Source organism: Liolophura sinensis, chromosome 7 (assembly GCF_032854445.1).
Source record: "Liolophura sinensis isolate JHLJ2023 chromosome 7, CUHK_Ljap_v2, whole genome shotgun sequence".
Taxonomy (NCBI): domain Eukaryota; kingdom Metazoa; phylum Mollusca; class Polyplacophora; order Chitonida; family Chitonidae; genus Liolophura; species Liolophura sinensis.
In genome coordinates this window covers 24,834,442-24,854,357 of record NC_088301.1, presented here as the reverse complement: position 1 = coordinate 24,854,357, position 19,916 = coordinate 24,834,442, and the positions used below count along the sequence as shown (strand labels likewise).

Here is a 19,916-nt window from a genome sequence, read left to right as displayed (position 1 = left end):
TAATTCACTCTTAATTGTTCTGCCTTTCTAAACTTACAGGGACATACTGCCGACGTCGAAAAATTGTGCTGTTATTTTAGACGTCATCTAAGTATGTTGAGATTTTCACGTGTCTACTGACACATATCTGACTTTGACTGAACAATCAAATGTTTAATTTTACCCGGGGTTTCCCTTCGACAATCAACTCACTCAAGTCCCTGTATTTGGAAAGCCTTCTTTTCTTGGATCAGTTACCTCCCCTTGTCTAGATGATGAGAGATGTTCAGTGAATGTCAGACAGGGTATTGTGTTGTAATTATATGCTCTACCATTCATCTTCAGTTCTGCCGTAGAAATCGTTGGGAATTACAAATAGTTTATAAAAAGTTATCAGTAGAAAGGAAGATCGTATTTGGTTCACTGGATTTATAATTCACTTTCAGTCTGTCGTATTGTATTACATGTGCAATGCACAAGCATACGTTGCATAGTGGGAATCTTTGCGCTGTCTTATTTATATGTTCTCTCATCGGCTGGACAATTTAGACCGGTGACAGATTTTCCCATATAATTGTCTTAATTGACATTTTTCGGAAAATATGGGCCGAGGAGGTTTACTTTGGGTTCATGTTTGTATTTGGCTGAACCAAGTCAAAAATTCTGAATTTCTTTTTGTGGTATGTCCCTTTTTAATAGTTTACAAAACTGAAACGCAACTACTGATTACACAGTATTTATACATGAATGTATTTACTATTGAAATTATGTGATGACGTCATATGTGAAGTTAGTGGGGCCCTTAACGGCCATCCATTCAACTTCCGCCAGAGAATCATTTTAACAGCTGTTTTGACAGAGGCTACTTCTTTTATGAACTGACAGCTAGGCCCCAGGAAGACACTAGTGCAAAGTTTGTATTGTTTAATGGGAAACATCCTATACCGCAGTATCTGCATTAAGAAATAGTGAGCATAAATTTATCGTAGTTGCTACAGTGGCATCCTGCAAATTCACAAAGAGTGAATGGCTGGTGATAAAATCATATAAAAAAGATTTGACGGACAATCATAGTCTTCACCCCAAAATGCCTTTTTTCTTGTTGCAGAGATGAAGTCATCGAGGTCTAAACTGGATTTGAAAGAAAATGTTTCCACACCAGTTTTCTCACCCCGGAAAAGTTTGCGAACGACAGCCAAGGAAAATGTTGCAGCGATTGTCGCTAAGGTAGTGTATTTAATATTTAAAAAAGCATGTCATTCCAGTATAGAGATTTTATGTTGGTATATATATGGTATTTTTTTGAAATTATTCTGTATAATTTATCTTGTGTTTTCATGGGTATTTAACCCATGTATTTAACACCAGAGCTAGTGGATCAGTCAACATACATGTTTGTCTTGGATGATGTACATATTACTGACATCAAAGTCTAAACATTAAGGAAGAATATTATTTTCTTTGGCCTAACAGAATGAGTGCTTCTTAAGCTAGGGAGTCTTGATTGGAATCTTGAAAGAGGACTTGAAAGATTTTTCGTTCATCCTTCTTCAGGGTGGCTGTGTAATTAGAGCGATTGTGGTTGTGTTGTTGTCACTTGGCTTCTACATGTATACGTGTATACTGTATAACATTATTCAGTGAAATCTCCTTTGCATGCTGATTTCATAGTGACGCCATCTTTACAATGCTTAGTACATCTCAGGATGTCTGCTAAGGTGAGACAGGTGGGCTTCAATGGAACCACAGGTGGCCTGAACATATTAGCAATAACTGATATTGCCCTTTTTTTGTCTGGTCCAAATGTCTGTGACGAATATAGCTGTCCTTACCCCAGTAAATATCCCACACCATCTACATTTGTATGTGCACCTGTGTACTGTACATGTAGGTCATGACCGTATAATGCTGCAATATGCTACAATACATGTACATCTACTTATTGCTGTCCATTGTCTATAATTTGGAATCCCAAACAGGGTTTTATGTATTAAATTGACCCTGGAAACCCTGCCTTCATTTACTACTACCCTAAATCCTCAGCCTTTTCGCATATGAAAGAGCAACTTTCAGTGCAGTTTATGCGCACTTTTAATTGGATTTTGGAGACAAAACTGGTTGGATTGGCCAATTTCAGGGTTTCATAAAAAGTAGAATTTTATCAGCCTACTCAGAATAATGCCTTCAAAATCTGCTTTAATAAACATCTTGCAAACATGCGAAAAGGTTGAAGAATTACAGTAGTTGCTTTCACCTGTATACCTGGCCATTGTCAGACACAAAAGTGAGATAGTCTTAAGTGTGTTCTTCAATAGAAAATGGCCATTACTGTGATGCAAACAGATTTTGTCTAGAATTCATAATCTGTAGCTTAAGTTATGCCCAGAGATGTAAAAACAAGAAAACTGGACATTGACTTTCATTGTGCTATTCCCAACAAATTTCAGTCCACTACAGGCATCAAACCAAAATCATTCATTCAGTCTGCCACAAGAATTATAGTGGATATAATTTTATTAAAGGACTGGGACACAGGTGTTTTGATTCCAATGTCCATTTTCTCCACATCTCTTGTTAGCATAATCTCCACTTCACTAAGACCTGTAACAGTTGGACATGAACATGATGTTGCTGTGAAATACAGTGGTGTAGACTTAGCACCAGTTCAAGCTCCAACTTGGCTCTATGCTAACGCTGTCGGTCATTATTACATATTCATGACGTAAGACCTCGCCGGGAGAACTGTCTGTCTAATCAATAATACCCACCCTTGATTTGCGCCCGTTGGCTCGAACTGTTCAATGATTCTGATTTTAATGCCCCAGTCTGCCCTCAGCTACCCCACCCCCTTCTGATTTTCTCCCCCATCTTCCATTCTCTTGGAGATTTCCGATTTAAATCTCAGCCCCTCGTGGATGGCCTGTCTTCAGTGGTACTGAGCTTATATACGTACAGATAGAGCATGGATGAGACCAGTGCCGGAGAAATCAATACGGTTGAAAGCCGTCTTGTGTTGTGGAGAAGTTGGATACATGAAGTATATCTGGCATCGCTACCAGACACCAACATTGCAATCAGGCGCTCTTTGACTGCATATATATATATATCTATTATATGAGCTATTCGCCACGGTGTCTGCACTTTTGTGCGTAGGTTGCTGTGCCGAGTTTTTATCACGTACCTGGTGTCATCGTATTATAAAGATACAGTAGCACTGAGTGCACTGCGGATCCAGTGACGACACTTACATTATGTAAAGCACAAGGGGCGCATGTACCAAATGTAGCAGACAGGACACCAGCAGGTTTGTCCAGTCAGTTAACCTTTCATGTTTTTCGTATTTGTTAATTTTTTTGTTTTTCTTTTGTTTTGTTTTTTTCTGATATCGGGGCTTCACAACCTTTAAAGTACAAGTGATTTTCATGTGATGTAGTTCCCAGATTTGTGTAATGACATCAAGTATAAACCATTTTACACTCAATGCAATGATAAGTCTTAAGAGGGAAAAATGTATTTTGTATTATCATTATGCACTGTTCTAAATGAAAGACTTGGGGGAAGCGGGGGGGATGTAGGTTAACTTGGAGCTATCTGAACTTGTACATCAAAATTATTCAAAATTGAGAAATGTGTTTTATGGTGAAGTGATTGGTATGTTGTCCCCAAAGAATGAAAGCACAGTATAAAAAGCCTTTGTAGTCAGCATTGATGCTAAGTGATTTTTGCCTATATTTATGGTAGACCACTGACTTATGTACATGTAACAAGGGTGCTAATGTTTCCAGAAACAATAAGAAATAAGCAACACATCTTGCTGTAAACAATTTTTGACAGGTTATGTATGTATCTAGAGTTCTTTGCTGAGCCCTCATTTGACTCCTTTGGAGACAGAAAAGGAAAACAAAAAAATGTATAAACTCAGGGACCTCTCACCAACGCAGTCGCTGTGAGTTCAAGTCCAGCTGTTGCTGGCTTCCTCTCTGGCGGTACATGGGAAGGTCTGTCAGTAACGTGCGGATGGTTGTGAGTTTCCACCAGGCAGAGCCTGGTTTTCTCTCGCCATGATGCTGGCTGCTGTGGTATAAGTGAAATATTCTTGGGCACTTTGTCCAACAGCAATTAAATGAACAGCCAAAAGACTATATACATTACCATGGAATCGTACAGGAAAAAAATGTAAAATGAAATTCAAACTTGATGCCAGAAATCAAATTTTCACTGGATTTTTTTTTTTTTGTTTTTTTTTTTTTTTTAGCTTTATTTTATGTGAAATTTTACAGGAGCCCTTTTGAGGGATGAATGAAGGCCCTGTGCAGGACACTGTGTGTATATCTAAGTGATAAGTGTGACTGAATTATACTTTCAGAGGTAACATGTGGAGGGAAAAATTGTTAACAGTGTTCTTGTACCATATGGATACAGGATATTTCAGAGCCTTCGTAAAAATTCAGATTGGCTGATTTCATGGATTCTGTATACATCTGTGACAGTGTCAATTTTTTTTTCCAAATTTAATTGAAGTGTAATTTGAAAAAAAGATGAATGAAATTCCAATTTAAATGCTGAATGATGTTAGCAGATATGGTTCTACCATACCTACATGTACATGTCTGTATATTTTGTTGTGTGCACCAGGACATACTGACACTGTTTATGTATTGTATTATACTCCTCCTGCAGGCATCTAACTGTTATAAGAGATGTATGAAATGTTGACAGCACCCTACCTGAGCTCTCATGGCCAGGTATGAAAACTCGTTATTGAAATTAGCAGCAGTCATATTGCTGGAGCTGCAGCAATGCTCATGGAATTGCCCACTGCCATACCGTTACCATGGAAACTGTGTGCAGCAGAGGGAGGCGTATTAAAAGACAATCACAGCAGAGCTGGCTGCTGATTTGAGATGAGGGAGGATAGCAGGTATGGCTTGATAGCAGATTGATCAGTCCAAATGCTAGAAACACCTGTGTCGCTGTATGCAGGTTCACGTCCCTCTTGCAGTCCGTTTGGTGTAGACTCAAATTGAAAAACTACAGTATTGACCTTAGATGTTGACCATGAATACTTGTAAGGTACTTATCTACAGTGCATGTATGATAATTATGCAGGAGCCTATGTACTCGTGTAGAATATAAATCACTTAAAACATCACCCATATGTCAAAGTTGACTCATTTTGCTGAATACTAAGAATTGGTCTTAGAATTGTGTTCCGTGCCTTGTTAAGACTTATTTTTTTATTTATTTATTTGTTTGATTGGCGTTTTATGCTGTACTCAAGAATATTTTACTTATACGACAGCGGCCAGCATTATAGTGGAAGGAAACCGAGCAGGGCATGGGGGAAACCCACGACCATTGTCAGGTAGCTTTTCAGACCTTCCCACGTATGACTAGAGAGAAAGCCAGCACTAGAGAGGAAGCCAGCAAGAGCTGGACTTCAACTCAGAGCGACCACATTGGTGAGAGGCTCCTGGGTAATTGTGATTCACTGGTATCTCCTATGAAGGCCCCTGGTTTGCTGAGAAGGTAGGATTTATTTATGTATTTGATTGGTGTTTTACGCCGTACTCAAGAATATTCCACTTACACCACTGCAGCCAGCATTATGGTGGGAGGAAACTGGGTAGAGCCCAGGGGAACCCACAACCATCTGCAGGTTGCTGACAGACCTTCCCTCGTACGGCTGGAGAGGAAACCAGCATGAGCTGGACTTGAACTCACAGCAATTGCATTGGTGAGAGGCTCCTGAGTCCTTACGCTGCGCTAGCGGAGAAGGTAGGATGAGATATCCCACTGGATGTATAAAGTTTTAGTAACAGAGGTGAAAGTTTTAGTAACAGAGGTGATATTTTGTGGCCTTTATTTACCTCTGATAATTTTTAAGGTAAGTACAGAAGATAATTAGCTGTTATTTGTATTTTGGTATTCATGCATATTTCTTGTAAATCTTTGAAGGCCTTTAGTTTTGTAGGTGTAGGTGAAGGAACAAGAGCATACCAGCTAGATATTGGAGAAACCTTGACCATAAGCTGTGAGCAAATAGGACACATTGAAACATATGTGACGTAACCTGAAGGGAGAATTGGCCACTAGACTGTTCAGGATTGTCTTAGGGTAATTGAAATTTTAAGGGGGTTATTCTCTGCAAGCTAACAATGTAAGGAAGGGAAGGATAGATGAGCTTAATGAACATTCAGAGCAACAGAGTGAGTGAATGGGGTTTAACGTACTTAACAATTTTTCAGTCATATGACGACGAAGGAGTCCTTAGAGTGCTTGTAATGTGCCTCCACATTGCAGGATGGATTTCCTTTGCTCTTTTATCTAGTGCTGCTTCTCAGAGACGACTTAATGGAAATCCATCCTGCAATGTGGAGGCACATTACAAGCACTCTAAGGATTCCTTCATCGTCATAAGACTGAAAAATTAAGTATGATGTTAAACCCCAAACACCCAGTCACTCTTTTAAGGACTTAAGTGTGACCCGACCCAGGATTGACCCTGGATATTTCGGAAGCGGGCGCTCTACCAACTGTACTATCGGGGCCGATCTGAGAAGTAGAATGTTTAAATAGCATATGATATGTGTTTAGGTTTTAGTACTAATACAGATTTGATTATTTTGAATTACAGTTGTTATCCTTAATTTACAGTGTTTGTTCGATTTATTGTATTTTCATCCTCTTGAGTCTTATAAACTGTTTTAAGTGTCACTCAGAGAGAATGTCTTTGAGGGAGCACACTTCATGACATGTTTTTTTTTCCTGTAGGCTGATAAAAGGATGAACATTTTTTAATCTTAGCTTAAAGGCACCATTACTTGAATTTTATTTCCATGATTTTTTCTGTCTGTGTTCGAAGGCATTATCTATTCTGTGTCTGTGTTCGAAGGCATTATTATTGTCAGGTTTGACTTTCAATGATGAAATAGCGAGTATTAATTGGATGCTGTCTGTATAGGTGACTCCCTTTCCCTTAAGTTTGAAGAATGCTGAGTCTATCAGGACAAATGCAGTTCACTTGTGAATTGTGAACCTTTGGTGTTAAAAAAATCATTGTTAGTACTGTACATGAACAGTACCTATGGTTTAAGTGCTGCCATTGCACTGTTCTGAGCCTTTATTTTGATAGCGGTGCACTGGGCTGTACAGAAGGGACTAGGACCACTTACTCTCAGACTGATCAATATGAGTGGTAGCTAAAGCTCTGTATTTGTACAGCAAATGGCGTTCTTCTTCATGCCATGTAGCTGGATCCATGCGAAGTGGTCAAATTGCAAACAGTTCATTAAATAGCCCCCTGCTACAAGTACATCTGAAATGTGTTTGATTATAGGCTTTGATTAAATTTTGCCATTTCACTTTTTTTAAAATTTGTTGGTGGGGTTGTAACTTGTGCAGATTATGCTTTTGTGTCTTTGGCCAGACTTTGCTTTAACTGTTTTGAGACTACCATCTGTCTGGCTGCCTGTCAATTATGCAGGTAAAGCCATACAAAAGCAGCAGCAGTTGGCTGTCTGCACAAAGGGTCCTGCAGCCAATCAGCTGTGCTCTCACACTGGACAAAGAAGCATTTTCATAATGTATAGTGGGATGGTGAGGTTCAACAGGGGGGGGGGTCCAGATTATACCTCGATAAACCTATCATGTATATGAAATTTCGCCGTAGCATCCATATTGTCACGCATGAATGAATTGGTTCTTTTAAACCCCGAAATTTCTGTATAAATTATCAGAGACTGTACTAGGGACACCACTGTCAGTGGTGATGGCATGCACCCCCCCTTGGAAACCTCGTCTGTGTAGGCTACATGAACCTAGCCAGACCATCGATGATAATAAATGGTAGAAATACATAATAGATTTGTTGGGGGTGCTGATTAGTAGAGGGCAGTGATTACAGGCAGGCTATAGGTGAATCTGTGGCTCTGTATGCGGATCTCAGGAGGACTATAACTGTGCTAGATGTTTTCTCTGTGACAAAGATGCCAACCAAGGTAAGGTTTTTGTGTTCGAAATGTCAGAGTTTGACAGTTCTTGTAGGCTGTGTGTGTGTGTGTGTGTTGATACAGCAGACAGGTGATGGTGAAGACAAGCTGTCATGTGGCTGCCGTCCCCTAGCGGTCTCCCTCGACTCCCTCTGACGCCACTCTCCAAGCAAGGTCCCATCTTTCTCAAACCGTTCCCCACCAGATTGCAGGCTGTTGGTGCCTTATTGTCTGATGCCCAGGCCGTTTTATCTGCGGAAAGAAATTATGTGCGAGTTATCCTCATAATTTATGTGAAGAAAATGGCAGCTTTTTACAGGCAGGCCGCATCTCCCATGCCTTGTGCTTTGTAGTGCCACTTGTAAAAGCCTGACCGAATTGGAATTAATGCCATATAGTGTTGCGGTAAGCTGCTAGATTATTGGATAAAGGTATAAAGGTGAACGGTGCTAAAAAGTAGTATCTCTCGTTTTCAGTGCTGTCATAAAACTTCACAGATCATCCATTGATGAATGCACAGGGTTAATTCTTTTCAAGTACACAGCCAAGTACCAATGTGTGCATTCTCTTCTTACTAGTATAAGTGTTACTTGTCTAAAATTTTGAGCCACCAGCTTTGTGTGTTAGACAATGTCTGGACGCTTGAACCTCCCTTGATGTTTGGATTTTTTTTTTCTTAACGAGATCATTATGTTGTTTCGAGTTATGATCCAAAAAGTTGCTAAACCATATTTTGTATTATCAAAAGATCTTAAACATCATGGAGATGTATTGTAATTGAATTTTCTTTAAATTGAAACCTTGAATCTCTATGAAGTGTGTTTGTATTCATGTTTAATGTTTACAGAATTCGAAAAATACAAGATTTTTAGCTGATTGAGTGGAAACAAATTTTTATCTTTCCAAGGACTGATGTCTGTCCATGCTGTACAGATTGAAATATTTACAGTTACGTTTATATGTTCAAATGAAGACTCTGAGACCAGTTCTGTAAGAAGCGATGTAATCATTTGTCTGATGAGTGTCACAGACCTTAAGTGTGATTAAGTGATTGTTGAACTGATAAAGACATTCAAATTTAGTTTCTTATAGAGCATTTCATGTTGATGTACATGCTTTCGTGACAATATTGAAGGCATTGGGATTTGGATATGACTGTTTTGGCTCTGATATTTCTTAATTCTCCATTCTCCTTTTATGTTGTACATCCACCCCTCACCCCCCTTCTTTCACCCCCTCTTATCCAGTCCATTCTCTACTAAAACCTAAGGAACACCTGTAGATCTAGGATCAATAGCCAAATCTGTGACATATGGCTCTCATGTGTGACTGACACTATTAAGGTCAAGTTTATTGTTTGTAAGTAAAACCTTTGTTGTGTTGAACTGTAAAAATTGTTGTCTGTCATGCTGCAGTATAGGGAGAATATGCACAATTAAACAACACAGTGCAGTGACACATGCTAAAAGGTTGAGAAACTCAAGTACATTCATTGTGAATACACTACATTTACCATGTAAAAAATAAATATTCATCCTTCATCAATTGTTCCTGTGAATTTATTACCCAGAAAGACGTGGATATAGTTGATACTAAGATATTGTGGTTTCGTTTTACCCCATCATCTTGTAACAACACGGTAGAAATCGGCCACATGTTCATGCGTTCTCATCATGTCATGAATGTGTACATGTATTGTTATCTAGAGGCAGCAAAAGTGATGTCTCATTGAGTATAGTGCTGTCATAATGTGTCACATGGTTGGGACTTCATATTAGATGTGTTAATGAATACAGCGTTTCGTATTATTATTATTATTTTGATTATAGGACATGAAATGAAACCCATGCTATAAAAGCAAGGAACAATTGATCAGCCAGGAGTCAGATAAGCCAGAAGGAATGGCTGATATAATAGGTGCAGTGCATGAAATACATCATGATCTTTATACCTAACACAGTTATTTATTTTCCCCTTTTTTTAATCTTCTCTGAAATCACGTGCTTTAAATTTATATGTGTATGTAGTCGGTTGATTCTTTTGTCAATTAATTATAGCAGAACCAACAAACATTGTGTTAAAAACTTGTTACGTTGAGCTACTGCAACTATGAGTTCAGACTTCTGTTTGAAGAGGGTGGCTGTCAAATAGTGCGAAATATTCTTCCCTGAGACCTACTATAAAAATACAGGAATAAGTAGCAGCTGTATGTGTAAAATAGCATGATTAAAATATAAAAAAGTAATAACGAATTTTGTAAACATCAGGTGAAATCACCGACGTCAAAAGGCAGACTAGTTGTGATAATGGTTGAGAAAGTGTTTCCAATAATCTGGATAGCTGTTTCCTGTGTGCATGATCAAGAGTTCATCACTGCGCGGCACACGAATCCATGTAACCATCTTAAAGCTGAGTGACCCACAGTTCAACAAATCCTTGTATTTAATTCCACGCCTTGTGACATCTGTGACTTTACATGGGTTCGAGGAGAGTTTCAAGTTGAAAATTTAGAAAGATACATTTTAAGAAATTGGATTGGAGTTGAATTCTGGGCTGTCACGGAAGACTATAATGTTTTTCCATAGGCGTAAATGATATGTCTGGCTATTTGGCTTGTATGGATAATTGTCAGTGATTCAGAAATGGTTTGACAGTTGGCAAGCAAAGGTCAGAAAATTCAGGGTGTATTTAGTGCAGGTATGCGTTCAAATTAAAGGCAGAAGACTCACCTGAAGTACATGCATATGTCAGATGAAGAACAATTTAACACAGTCTAGAAAAATAGTTCGATTTATCTTTTTAGGCCACCGTTGAATCACATTTTCCAAATGGATTTAGTTGGTTGAAAAGAAATGTAAAAAGAAAAAAAAAAAGACGCAACCATTTTACTGGACAGCGATCAGTGGTGTGGTGATGTTACTTGTATTTTCTGATATCATGGTTAAAACACTGTCTTATTGAGACTTATTAGGATGATGTCGTGTTCAAAGGTCAATGGTTTAATCTGGACACTTCGGTCTGTTCAATACCTAAACCTGACTGCCATTATATAATTGAAAATACGTCAGTAAACATTTACGTGTATTAGTGTCCATGTACCTTTAATTTGGGCATAATGTCTCCAGACAATGTTGCTAATTATGGAAGAGTGAAAGCTTAAGTAACAGATTTTGATATTCAGGTATATTTATTTTGTAGATGTAATCAAATAACAGTGAACTGCTCTAAACTTGATGAGATTTGTCTGACAGTAGCTACATGAATACTCAGTGGAGCATACACATGCATTTCACTTTGTTGTTAATTTTCGTGCAAACATGAAGTATTTTCATATATATGGCAGCTAACTATTGTTAATTCCATTACCCCCTTAGGCCCTCTTCGGCCGTAAGTGGGAAGGTATTTTCTGATATCATGGTTAAAACACTGCCTTATTGAGACTTATTAGGATGATGTAATGTGTTCAAAGGTCAATGGTTTAATCTGGACACTTCGGTCTGTTCAATACCTAAACCTGACTGCCATTATGTAATTGAAAATACGTCAGTAAACATTTACATGTATTGGTGTCCATGTACCTTAAATGACCATAAAATTCGTCAGTATCTAACTTGCCCACTCTTCCTGATTCTGAGAGTTCTGTTGATTTTAGAAAGATGTTTTGATTTATTTGTTTATTTATCTATTTGATTGGTGTTTTACGCCATACTCAGGAATATTTCACTTATACGACAGCAGACAGCATTATGGTGGGAGGAAACTGGGTAGAGCCCAATGGAAAGCCACAACCTTCCGCAGGTTGCTGGCAGACCTTCCCACTTACGGCCGGAGAGGAAGCCAGCTTGGACAAACTCACAGCGACTGCATTGGTGAAAGGCTTTTGGGTCATTTCGCTGCGCTAGCGCTCTAACCAACTGAGCCACGGAGGCCCCAAAGCTGTTTTGTGGTTTGCTTGGGATATTCTGATGATATTCTGCTGGAAAATTGTAAATTTCAGCACCCCTAATAATATTTTGTGACACGTATTTGCCTCTAAAAATGCATTTTTGTGAGAGTGAAATTTTAGGTTAATTAGGGAAGTTCATTTTCCGGATATAAAATATCCTATGTTTTCAGATCGGGGAAGGGAGCCGAGGTCCCAAACGTGCCAGTAACCACGCCTCTAAATCACACGCTGACATGACAGAGAAACCCAGCTCCAAAAAGAAAGGTGAGAGAACTGAAAAAAAAAAACCTGCTGCGGGTTAAAAATGGTTTAAAGTTAAATGTTCCTGTACAGACTAAAATATGTTTACACTGAACCCTTGTGTCTGGACTCAGTCAGCGTGTGGTGTGCTCAGAACGTGCACTCCATCATATTCCACCAATTAACCAAATGACCTGACCAGCAGATCAGTAAAAAAATTTGGGACTTCAGTGTTAAACACTCTATAATTACATAAAGAAACACTGCACATACATGTATTTCAGTTTGAAAAGTTTGAAATTCAGACTAAAAAACAAATGCAGTAGGTTGATCTATGTTTGAAATTTAAAATCAGAAATGGTGAGGGTTTACAAATGTGTTGTCTGCTAGGCGTTTTTACATGTAGACTTCATCTAGAACAGAATAAGGTTATCCGTGTTTTTGTTTTTTTTTATTATAACTAAACACACTCATCAAAAACACTATATACCAAAACATTTTTCTGTTCAGTAAATTACCTGATTATGTAATGAGCATGTATAGATTATTTAGTTAATGCCTAGTACATATTCAGAGTATTTGATTAGGCCTGTTTTACAGTGTATGGCCTTTGATCTACTGTTTGAAATCAGACCGCTCAGTGGTAAATGTGGCAGATCAGCTGTCTCTGTGCCCAGTGGTGCACCCCTACCCTGACAGGTGTTTTCTGGGGCATGTGTACCCCTTTTTCTGCCCCCTGGGTAGAAATCGGGGTCATTGTTCGAGTAGGACAGGTGATGGCTATCTGTAAACTAATTGAGTGGAGTTGAACATGCAGCCTAACTGTTAATGTATTGTGTGGGGGGTGATGTCATGGAGGCAGACCCATTGTCAGCTAATGTGAGAAGTGTGGCAGGGGAGTTGGGGTGGGTTGTGGGGGACACAGGTCTTACATGGGGAGGGAGCTTGGCCTGAGGTGTACACTACAAGGGTTACACAGCTGAGGCACAAGTCACATTGGCCTGTGAAGACAGTGCTAGCTACATGTAGATGGTTTAGGCAGGAAGAAAGGGCTGAAGATTAACATCCAAGAAATCGCGAGGTATTTCCCAAGAAATACCCACATCATCAGTGTTATTCAGAACTCAACTATTCCATATGTAAACACGGGTTGATCTCTGGTCTCTAAAAAGAACGCACAATGGGTCACAGATGTGGTATGTTAAATTTTGGATTTATTTACATTGGTTTGTTCCTTTCTAGATTGGTGTGGTCAGTTGAAAATGATTTGGTAGAAATTGCCTACACACTTTCTACTCTACCCTTTGTTATATCCTGAACTTCAGGTTTAACACAAAGCAAATTGGGCATAATGTCCCCAGACAACGTTGCTAATTATGGAAGAGTGAAAGCTTAAGTAACAGATTTTGATATTCAGGTATATTTATTTTGTAGATGTAATCAAGTAACAGTGAACTGCTCTAAACTTGAGGAGATTTGTCTGACAGTAGCTACATGAATACTTCAGTTGAGCATACACATGCATTTCACTTTGTTGTTAATTTTCGTGCAAACATGAAGTATTTTCATATATATGGCAGCTAACTATTGTTAATTCCATTACCCCCTTAGGCCCTCTTCGGCCATAAGTGGGAAGGTCTGCTAGCAACCTGTGGATGGTCGTGGGTTCACCCCAGGCTCTGCCTTGTTTCCTCCCACCATAATGCTAGCCGCCGTCATAGAAGTGAAATATTCTTGAGTACGGCGTAAAACACCAATCAAATAAATAAATAAATAAATTATCCCCTTAGGCTTACTGCATGGTTCTTATATTCTATATACTAGTTTGTAATTACATCAAAACTGGTATTATAATGGTTTTCAAACATTTATGTATTTTTGTTTTATGTGTTTTATGTGACATTGTAAGTAAGTGACAGTGTAAGTACTAGTTGGCAGTATTTGGTGAAACTTAACATGTTAAGCTATGTTGTTGTATAATCTGATATATTTGTCTTGAGGGCAATGTTTGAGGTGACAGCTGCTTCATATGTAAATGCTTGGTAAGGTAACCTGTATTCAGATATCCAGATTGACATCTGTATAAACACGCATGCTGGTGAGCTGGTCTCGTTGCCTCAGGTACGCTTAACCTCAGAGAATTGTTATTACCGTACATGTCCGTCATGTTACAGGTAACCCAGACTCTTCAGTCATGGCCGACGCCAGCTCCACTGCAGCAAAGGTGAGTTATTGTGATAGTCGCTTATTATAGTTTGTTCAACTTTATATGCTGTAGACACATGTATAGACGTGTTCATTGGAATCATCATTAGCTGTGCACTACCATGCAACTTTAAGAAGAAGAAAATAATTTAACATTAGTTTTTTTTGGTTTTTGGGGTTGAAACAGAACCGAGCAACCAAAGCCATGCTTCTTTCTAAAGTGCTTATGATCTGTGGTAAGCCATATTAGAGAAACTGGAAACATAATGTTGCATTCTTGTACCTTCATTGATTCTGTATGACAATACCGGGATCGTGTGACGTTACAGTGGAGACAGTTAATGGTGTTTTGGGGTGATAGAAGAGATGTGTGCTTGATGGATTAAATCTGATAACATGGGTAGGCTTTTGATTTTCTCAATTTGTTCCAGTTTGCTTAAGTCGAACTGATATCTCAGATATACAACACCACAATAATAAAAATGTGTGCTTTTTAAACTTTGGGCACAATATTTGTTTGGTTTAGAAAATCTGGACTAGAATAATTTATGTGGAAGATAAGGAAACTTTTTAATTGAATTTTTTCTAGGCGCCTATTTTTGCAGATTTTTTATGAACTGGAAGAAAACTTGCGCCATGTTTCTGGCACTGACTAAAACATGTACACCTCAGCTGTTCCGATTCAGGATTGATGATACTTAATGGCTGATACGTGATGGCTGACTAGTGCTGTGCAGTCATTTGAGTTAAACTGGAACAACTTCTGCTACAAAATGCTGCTCTCAACATATGCTGTTATACTCCACTTCTTTTCGTTTTTATGCACTACTAGCACAGACTTGGAAAATATGAAATTTATAAACATAAAGGTATTAGAAATTTCAAGTGTTAATCCATTTAATTACACGTACATGGGAAGATCTGTCAGTAACATGCAGATGGTCGTGGGTGGTGGCCGGTTTCCACCCACCATAATGCTGACTGTCATTTTGTATAAGTGATATATTCTTGAGTACGGCCTGAAATACCAGTCAGATAAAGAAATAAATTTAATTACAATTGCAGGATTGGCAATGGCTTTCCTACCCTGCCAACTAACTACATGTACTGTACATGTGTTGTTAACGTGGGAGTCGAAGGATTGACACAACACTGACTTTCCCTTTTACTTGTACAGTTTTGAACAAAATCAATATGTGCATGTGGAGTAGCTATGTAAACTAGGGTGTATGTTTTTCGTTTTGTTATTCAGTTTTTCACCCTTGACATTTTAACACTGAGGTATATTGACGGCCATACTCAAGTTGTTTTGTCATTGGATCGACATGTAAATCTTTAAACTTGCTTTAGAGAGTTTTTCTTCTGACTGTGTTTGTTTGTTAATCAAGTATTTATTGATTTTTTTTTTTTTCCCAGGGCGATGGTTCAGATAATAAGAAGTCCCGATCTAAAAGCTTACCAGGTGATTTTATATTGCCTTCCCTGAAAACTTTCTGAAAATTTTAAATATATTGTCATAAATTCAGGATGATCTGTAACTCTGGTTTAACACACTTTTGAAGTGTCAATTGAGCCATTTTGATTGTGATAACTGGGATATGAGGAATTCATTTACCTATATGTTATCAGTGGTCGAGTTATAAAATGCTTTGGTGTGCCCTCCTAACCAATACATCGATATGCTCAGATATTGAGAACACATCTGAATTATTTAAGACAATGCCAGTACTAAACCCTATTTCTCTCATGCTTTCAGAATCAACAGACAACACAGGGTAGGTTTGTTCAGAATGAACATTTTTATTTTTCTTAATTTATGCACATTATTTTACACGGGACACTAATCTTATAGTTATAATATAGTGTTACAGTAGTAAAGGCAGAAGCACATAGCTGAAGTAAAGGTGATAGTTCTAGTGCACAAGACATTTGACTTGTTTTGACCTTTTGTCAGGTGGAAAGGTCATTGCATCAAGAGGCAGGCATCTTGTTTGACTCTAGCAAGTCACCCAGTTATTCTTTTATTTAAAACATGAAAAGGCAATAATTTTCTGTTGTTTTATGACACAATATTGCATTATTTGTTAAAGAAATGATTTACTTTATTTGTGACTGGAGAACTAGTAAAGTTTTTTAAATATTTATATTTTGAGAGCGAGCGAATAATTGCAAATTAGTATTTTATGCTCTCTTGTTGATAAGGGGATCAAAAGCTTCATGCTTAAACCACAAGCCACATGCATTGTTTCACCAGATTTTGACTCGATTTCCTGTGTATAAGAAAAAGTCTTATTGAAAGTTACTCATTTCAAATTATTACATGTTAGATTTTATCTTGCAGGTGTCCCACACCAGGATGTAAGGGTCAAGGTCATATCACAGGAAAATATGCCAGGCACAGAACGTAAGCTTCCTTGAAGTTGAATTTTTGAAAGTATTTTAATGTTTTACTTCATTGGCATCTTTAACTTGGGTATGGTGTAGAAGTGACTGCTTACTGAGTGACGGTAAATGCATGAGAACATTTACTAAAGGTGTGTTTTATTCCAGGGCCCAGGCGTGTCCACTTGTCTCAAAGAAACGGAAAGCTGATTCCAAGAGCAGCAGCCCTTCACCGGCAGCCAAGCGCTCCCGGGGACGACCAGCGGATGAAAATGGCGCGGAGAAAAAGGACACATCACATTTAGATAAAAACGGAAATGACAAAACTCCTAATTTAAGTAGAAGCTCGAGCCCAGCAGTAAGTGAAAAACCTCATTCTGTGCCTCTTAAGAGGACGTGTTCACCAAAGAAGTCCTCTCGGTCAAAAGAAAGGAAAGCGGATAAAGGTGTAGAAAAGACAAATGGAGGCGCTGTGGATACCGAGGAGGAAGAAGAGATGGATGAAGATAGGAGGTGTATCCGAGAGGCAGAGCGTGCGCTTAGAAGTCTCTCGGGCGAATTTGAATCTCCACCTGCCCCATTCTTTAGTTACTCGGAAGATAAAGATGACAGTTTTTACAAAGAAGTCAGCAATGATGAGAAGAAAGAGGAGAGCAAAGAGAAAGTAAAATCACAGAAAAATGCGAAGAAAACAGAGAAAGTTACGAAGGAGTGTACTGATGAGACAGATAGTGCCCTTCCTGAAAAAATTGTGGTGAAGGTGGAGAAAATGGACGATGTTTCTGAAGGGAACTGTACGGATGACAGCGGATTTGATCCTAATGCCTCAACATCATCCGAAAACGATGTGGACATTTTACTTCGAATTGAGCAGCAGTGTGCAACTATTCAGTCACAGGCTGAGAGCCAGGATGTAGTAGAAGAACCTGAGGAGTGTACGGAGGACATGGAAGAAGAGGAGGACGTGATTGTGAAGGAGGAAGAGGAGGAGGAGCAGAAGATGAAGGATATGGAAGTGGCCCATACTATAAATGCCGACACTGTTGAACAAGCCAGAACAGAGGAACAGGAACCTAATGCTGAGGCAGAATCTAGTGGGCCAGAACAGGTTCTTCAAGAGGAGCAGGTAGTGTGTAAGGCGGAACCTGTGGATGATGGATACCTGGAAGAAGAACACACGTCTGTTGTTAAGTTACAAGACCATGCTGCTCAGCCAGACATTTTACCAAGCTGTGTGGAAAGTAAGGTACATGTAGCGGAACCTAGTGCTGTCACAGAAAATCCTGGATTCTTGGATCCGCAGGTTGTGGTCAAACAGGAGATTGATATTGAACCATTTGTGGATCCATCTGTCAAAACTGAGGTGGGAATGCCACAGCCTATAATCACACCTGTGTCTACCTGTATGGAAGAACCCATTCATTTGAGACCTGGACAGGTAAGTTTTTGATTTACAGATTAAAAAAAGGTGTCATTTCCTTCCCTGTTCATACAAACATGTATTTGATGTATTAGTTTTGCAGATGTGCTTATAAGATGAAAAAATACCATGTTCATAGGAACATTCTGATTATGCCAAATATAGTGGATGAAGTTGTATAACTCAGAGAAAATAAAGATATCATTATATAGCTGGAAGAAGACTGAAACTACTGTTTGTACTATACACAGACAATTGTGTGACAATTTGATGTCTTGGTGCGAGTCTGAAAGACAGACATTTCTCTGAATCAAGATGTTTTTGAATGTTGTAGAATTCTACAGCTCAGCATTAATCACCAATCAAATAAATAAATAAATAAATAAATAAACTGAATCAAGGTTATTAGTGAAAAAAGAGTACATTTAGCGAATGTGTATAGGTCTATTTGATCAGCATGCATATAAAAGTGAGAGTATGTAAAAACCAACCTAAAAATGTATTCTGTTGCTCTAGGTGAGCTCTTATCCCGAAGGCAAAGTACAGGTCAAGAGCTCTCCTGTGAAGGAGGAAGAAGAGGATGGAGCTATGGAAGATGATGATGAAGGCTTCACAGTGGTGGCTGAGTGGACAGAGCCCACGAGAGTGGAAGGGACCACACCTAGCACCCAGCCAGATTATAACAGCGATGGGACAGGGGAGAATGGAAGGGCATCAGCCTCGCCCTTACCTGGAAAAGGTGAGGTGGGATGGGTGAATGAGCAATTGACTGTTTTGCCTTAGGAAAGAAACCTTAAACTAAAAATACAGGACTTTGCATCCTTGTTGAAACAAGACAAAGCCAAGTGTTGAAGTGGGAAATGTCAGTTACCCTAAATGACCTTGAATTTCATCCATGACTAACTTGCCCATTTTTCCTGATTCTGAGAGTTCTATTGATGTTAGAAAGGTGTTCTGAGGTTTGCTTGAAATGGGATGATATTCTGCTAGAAAATTGTAAGATTAAGCGCCAAAATTTATATTTTCTACATTTATTTGCCTCTAAAAAAGAACTTTCGTGGATAAAATTTTAAGTCAGGTGCTGAGGGTACTTAAAATAGAGAAACCGCTCCCTGTGAGGAATACTGTAAAGCTTGGCATGAAATAAGGGTATGAAGGTAATGCACTCAATAACATAATGACAAAAAAAAAAAAAAATATATTGAAAGACACTTGCAATGTGCAAATGCACTTTCAACATGTAGTCCAAGGTTAGAGTACACTTATTGATCATATGTTTATGAGCTGTTCATAAACAGTCAGGTGCAAAAATTGATAGATGTTAAAACAGTGTGGGCAGTTCTCCATGTACAAGCACATTGAAACAGTAACACCCAGTCATGTGAACTATCTTTTAGTCATATTTAGTACTATGCCAATTCATGAATAATCTGCCTCTCTTTGTCGTAAATTGAACATGCTTATTTTGGTTGACAGAGAGTAAGTGTCCTACCCCTGGCTGTGATGGGACAGGTCATGTGACAGGCTTATACTCTCATCACAGAAGGTAATTTGCATATATACAATTACATGTAGTGGTATGGTGGTGATTTTTTTGTTCACATTTGTGTTGCTGTAGTTTCCATTTAAGGTTAGACTGATCTGCCTGGATTTTTTTTTTGTGCTTTTTTTTAAATTAAATGTTTAGAATGTAGAAGTTAAAAGTCAGTTACTAGAGACCTTTAGTTAGAAGTTAGAAGTTCAACAATAAGTA

General features: G+C 38.6%; 1 protein-coding gene across 1 annotated transcript in view; it reads left to right on the top strand.

Annotated features, from left to right (window-relative positions):
- LOC135470769 (myelin transcription factor 1-like) overlaps window positions 1-19,916 on the top strand; it is a 45,998-nt gene that overhangs the window by 8,417 nt on the left and 17,665 nt on the right. The window contains exons 2-10 of the mRNA XM_064749809.1: window positions 1,088-1,206; window positions 12,087-12,180; window positions 14,331-14,380; window positions 15,778-15,823; window positions 16,118-16,136; window positions 16,703-16,765; window positions 16,912-18,181; window positions 18,680-18,902; window positions 19,640-19,709. Coding sequence (XP_064605879.1) covers window positions 1,090-1,206; window positions 12,087-12,180; window positions 14,331-14,380; window positions 15,778-15,823; window positions 16,118-16,136; window positions 16,703-16,765; window positions 16,912-18,181; window positions 18,680-18,902; window positions 19,640-19,709 — 1,952 coding nt within the window. The 5' untranslated portion in view covers window positions 1,088-1,089. The remainder of the gene's footprint in view (window positions 1-1,087; window positions 1,207-12,086; window positions 12,181-14,330; window positions 14,381-15,777; window positions 15,824-16,117; window positions 16,137-16,702; window positions 16,766-16,911; window positions 18,182-18,679; window positions 18,903-19,639; window positions 19,710-19,916) is intronic.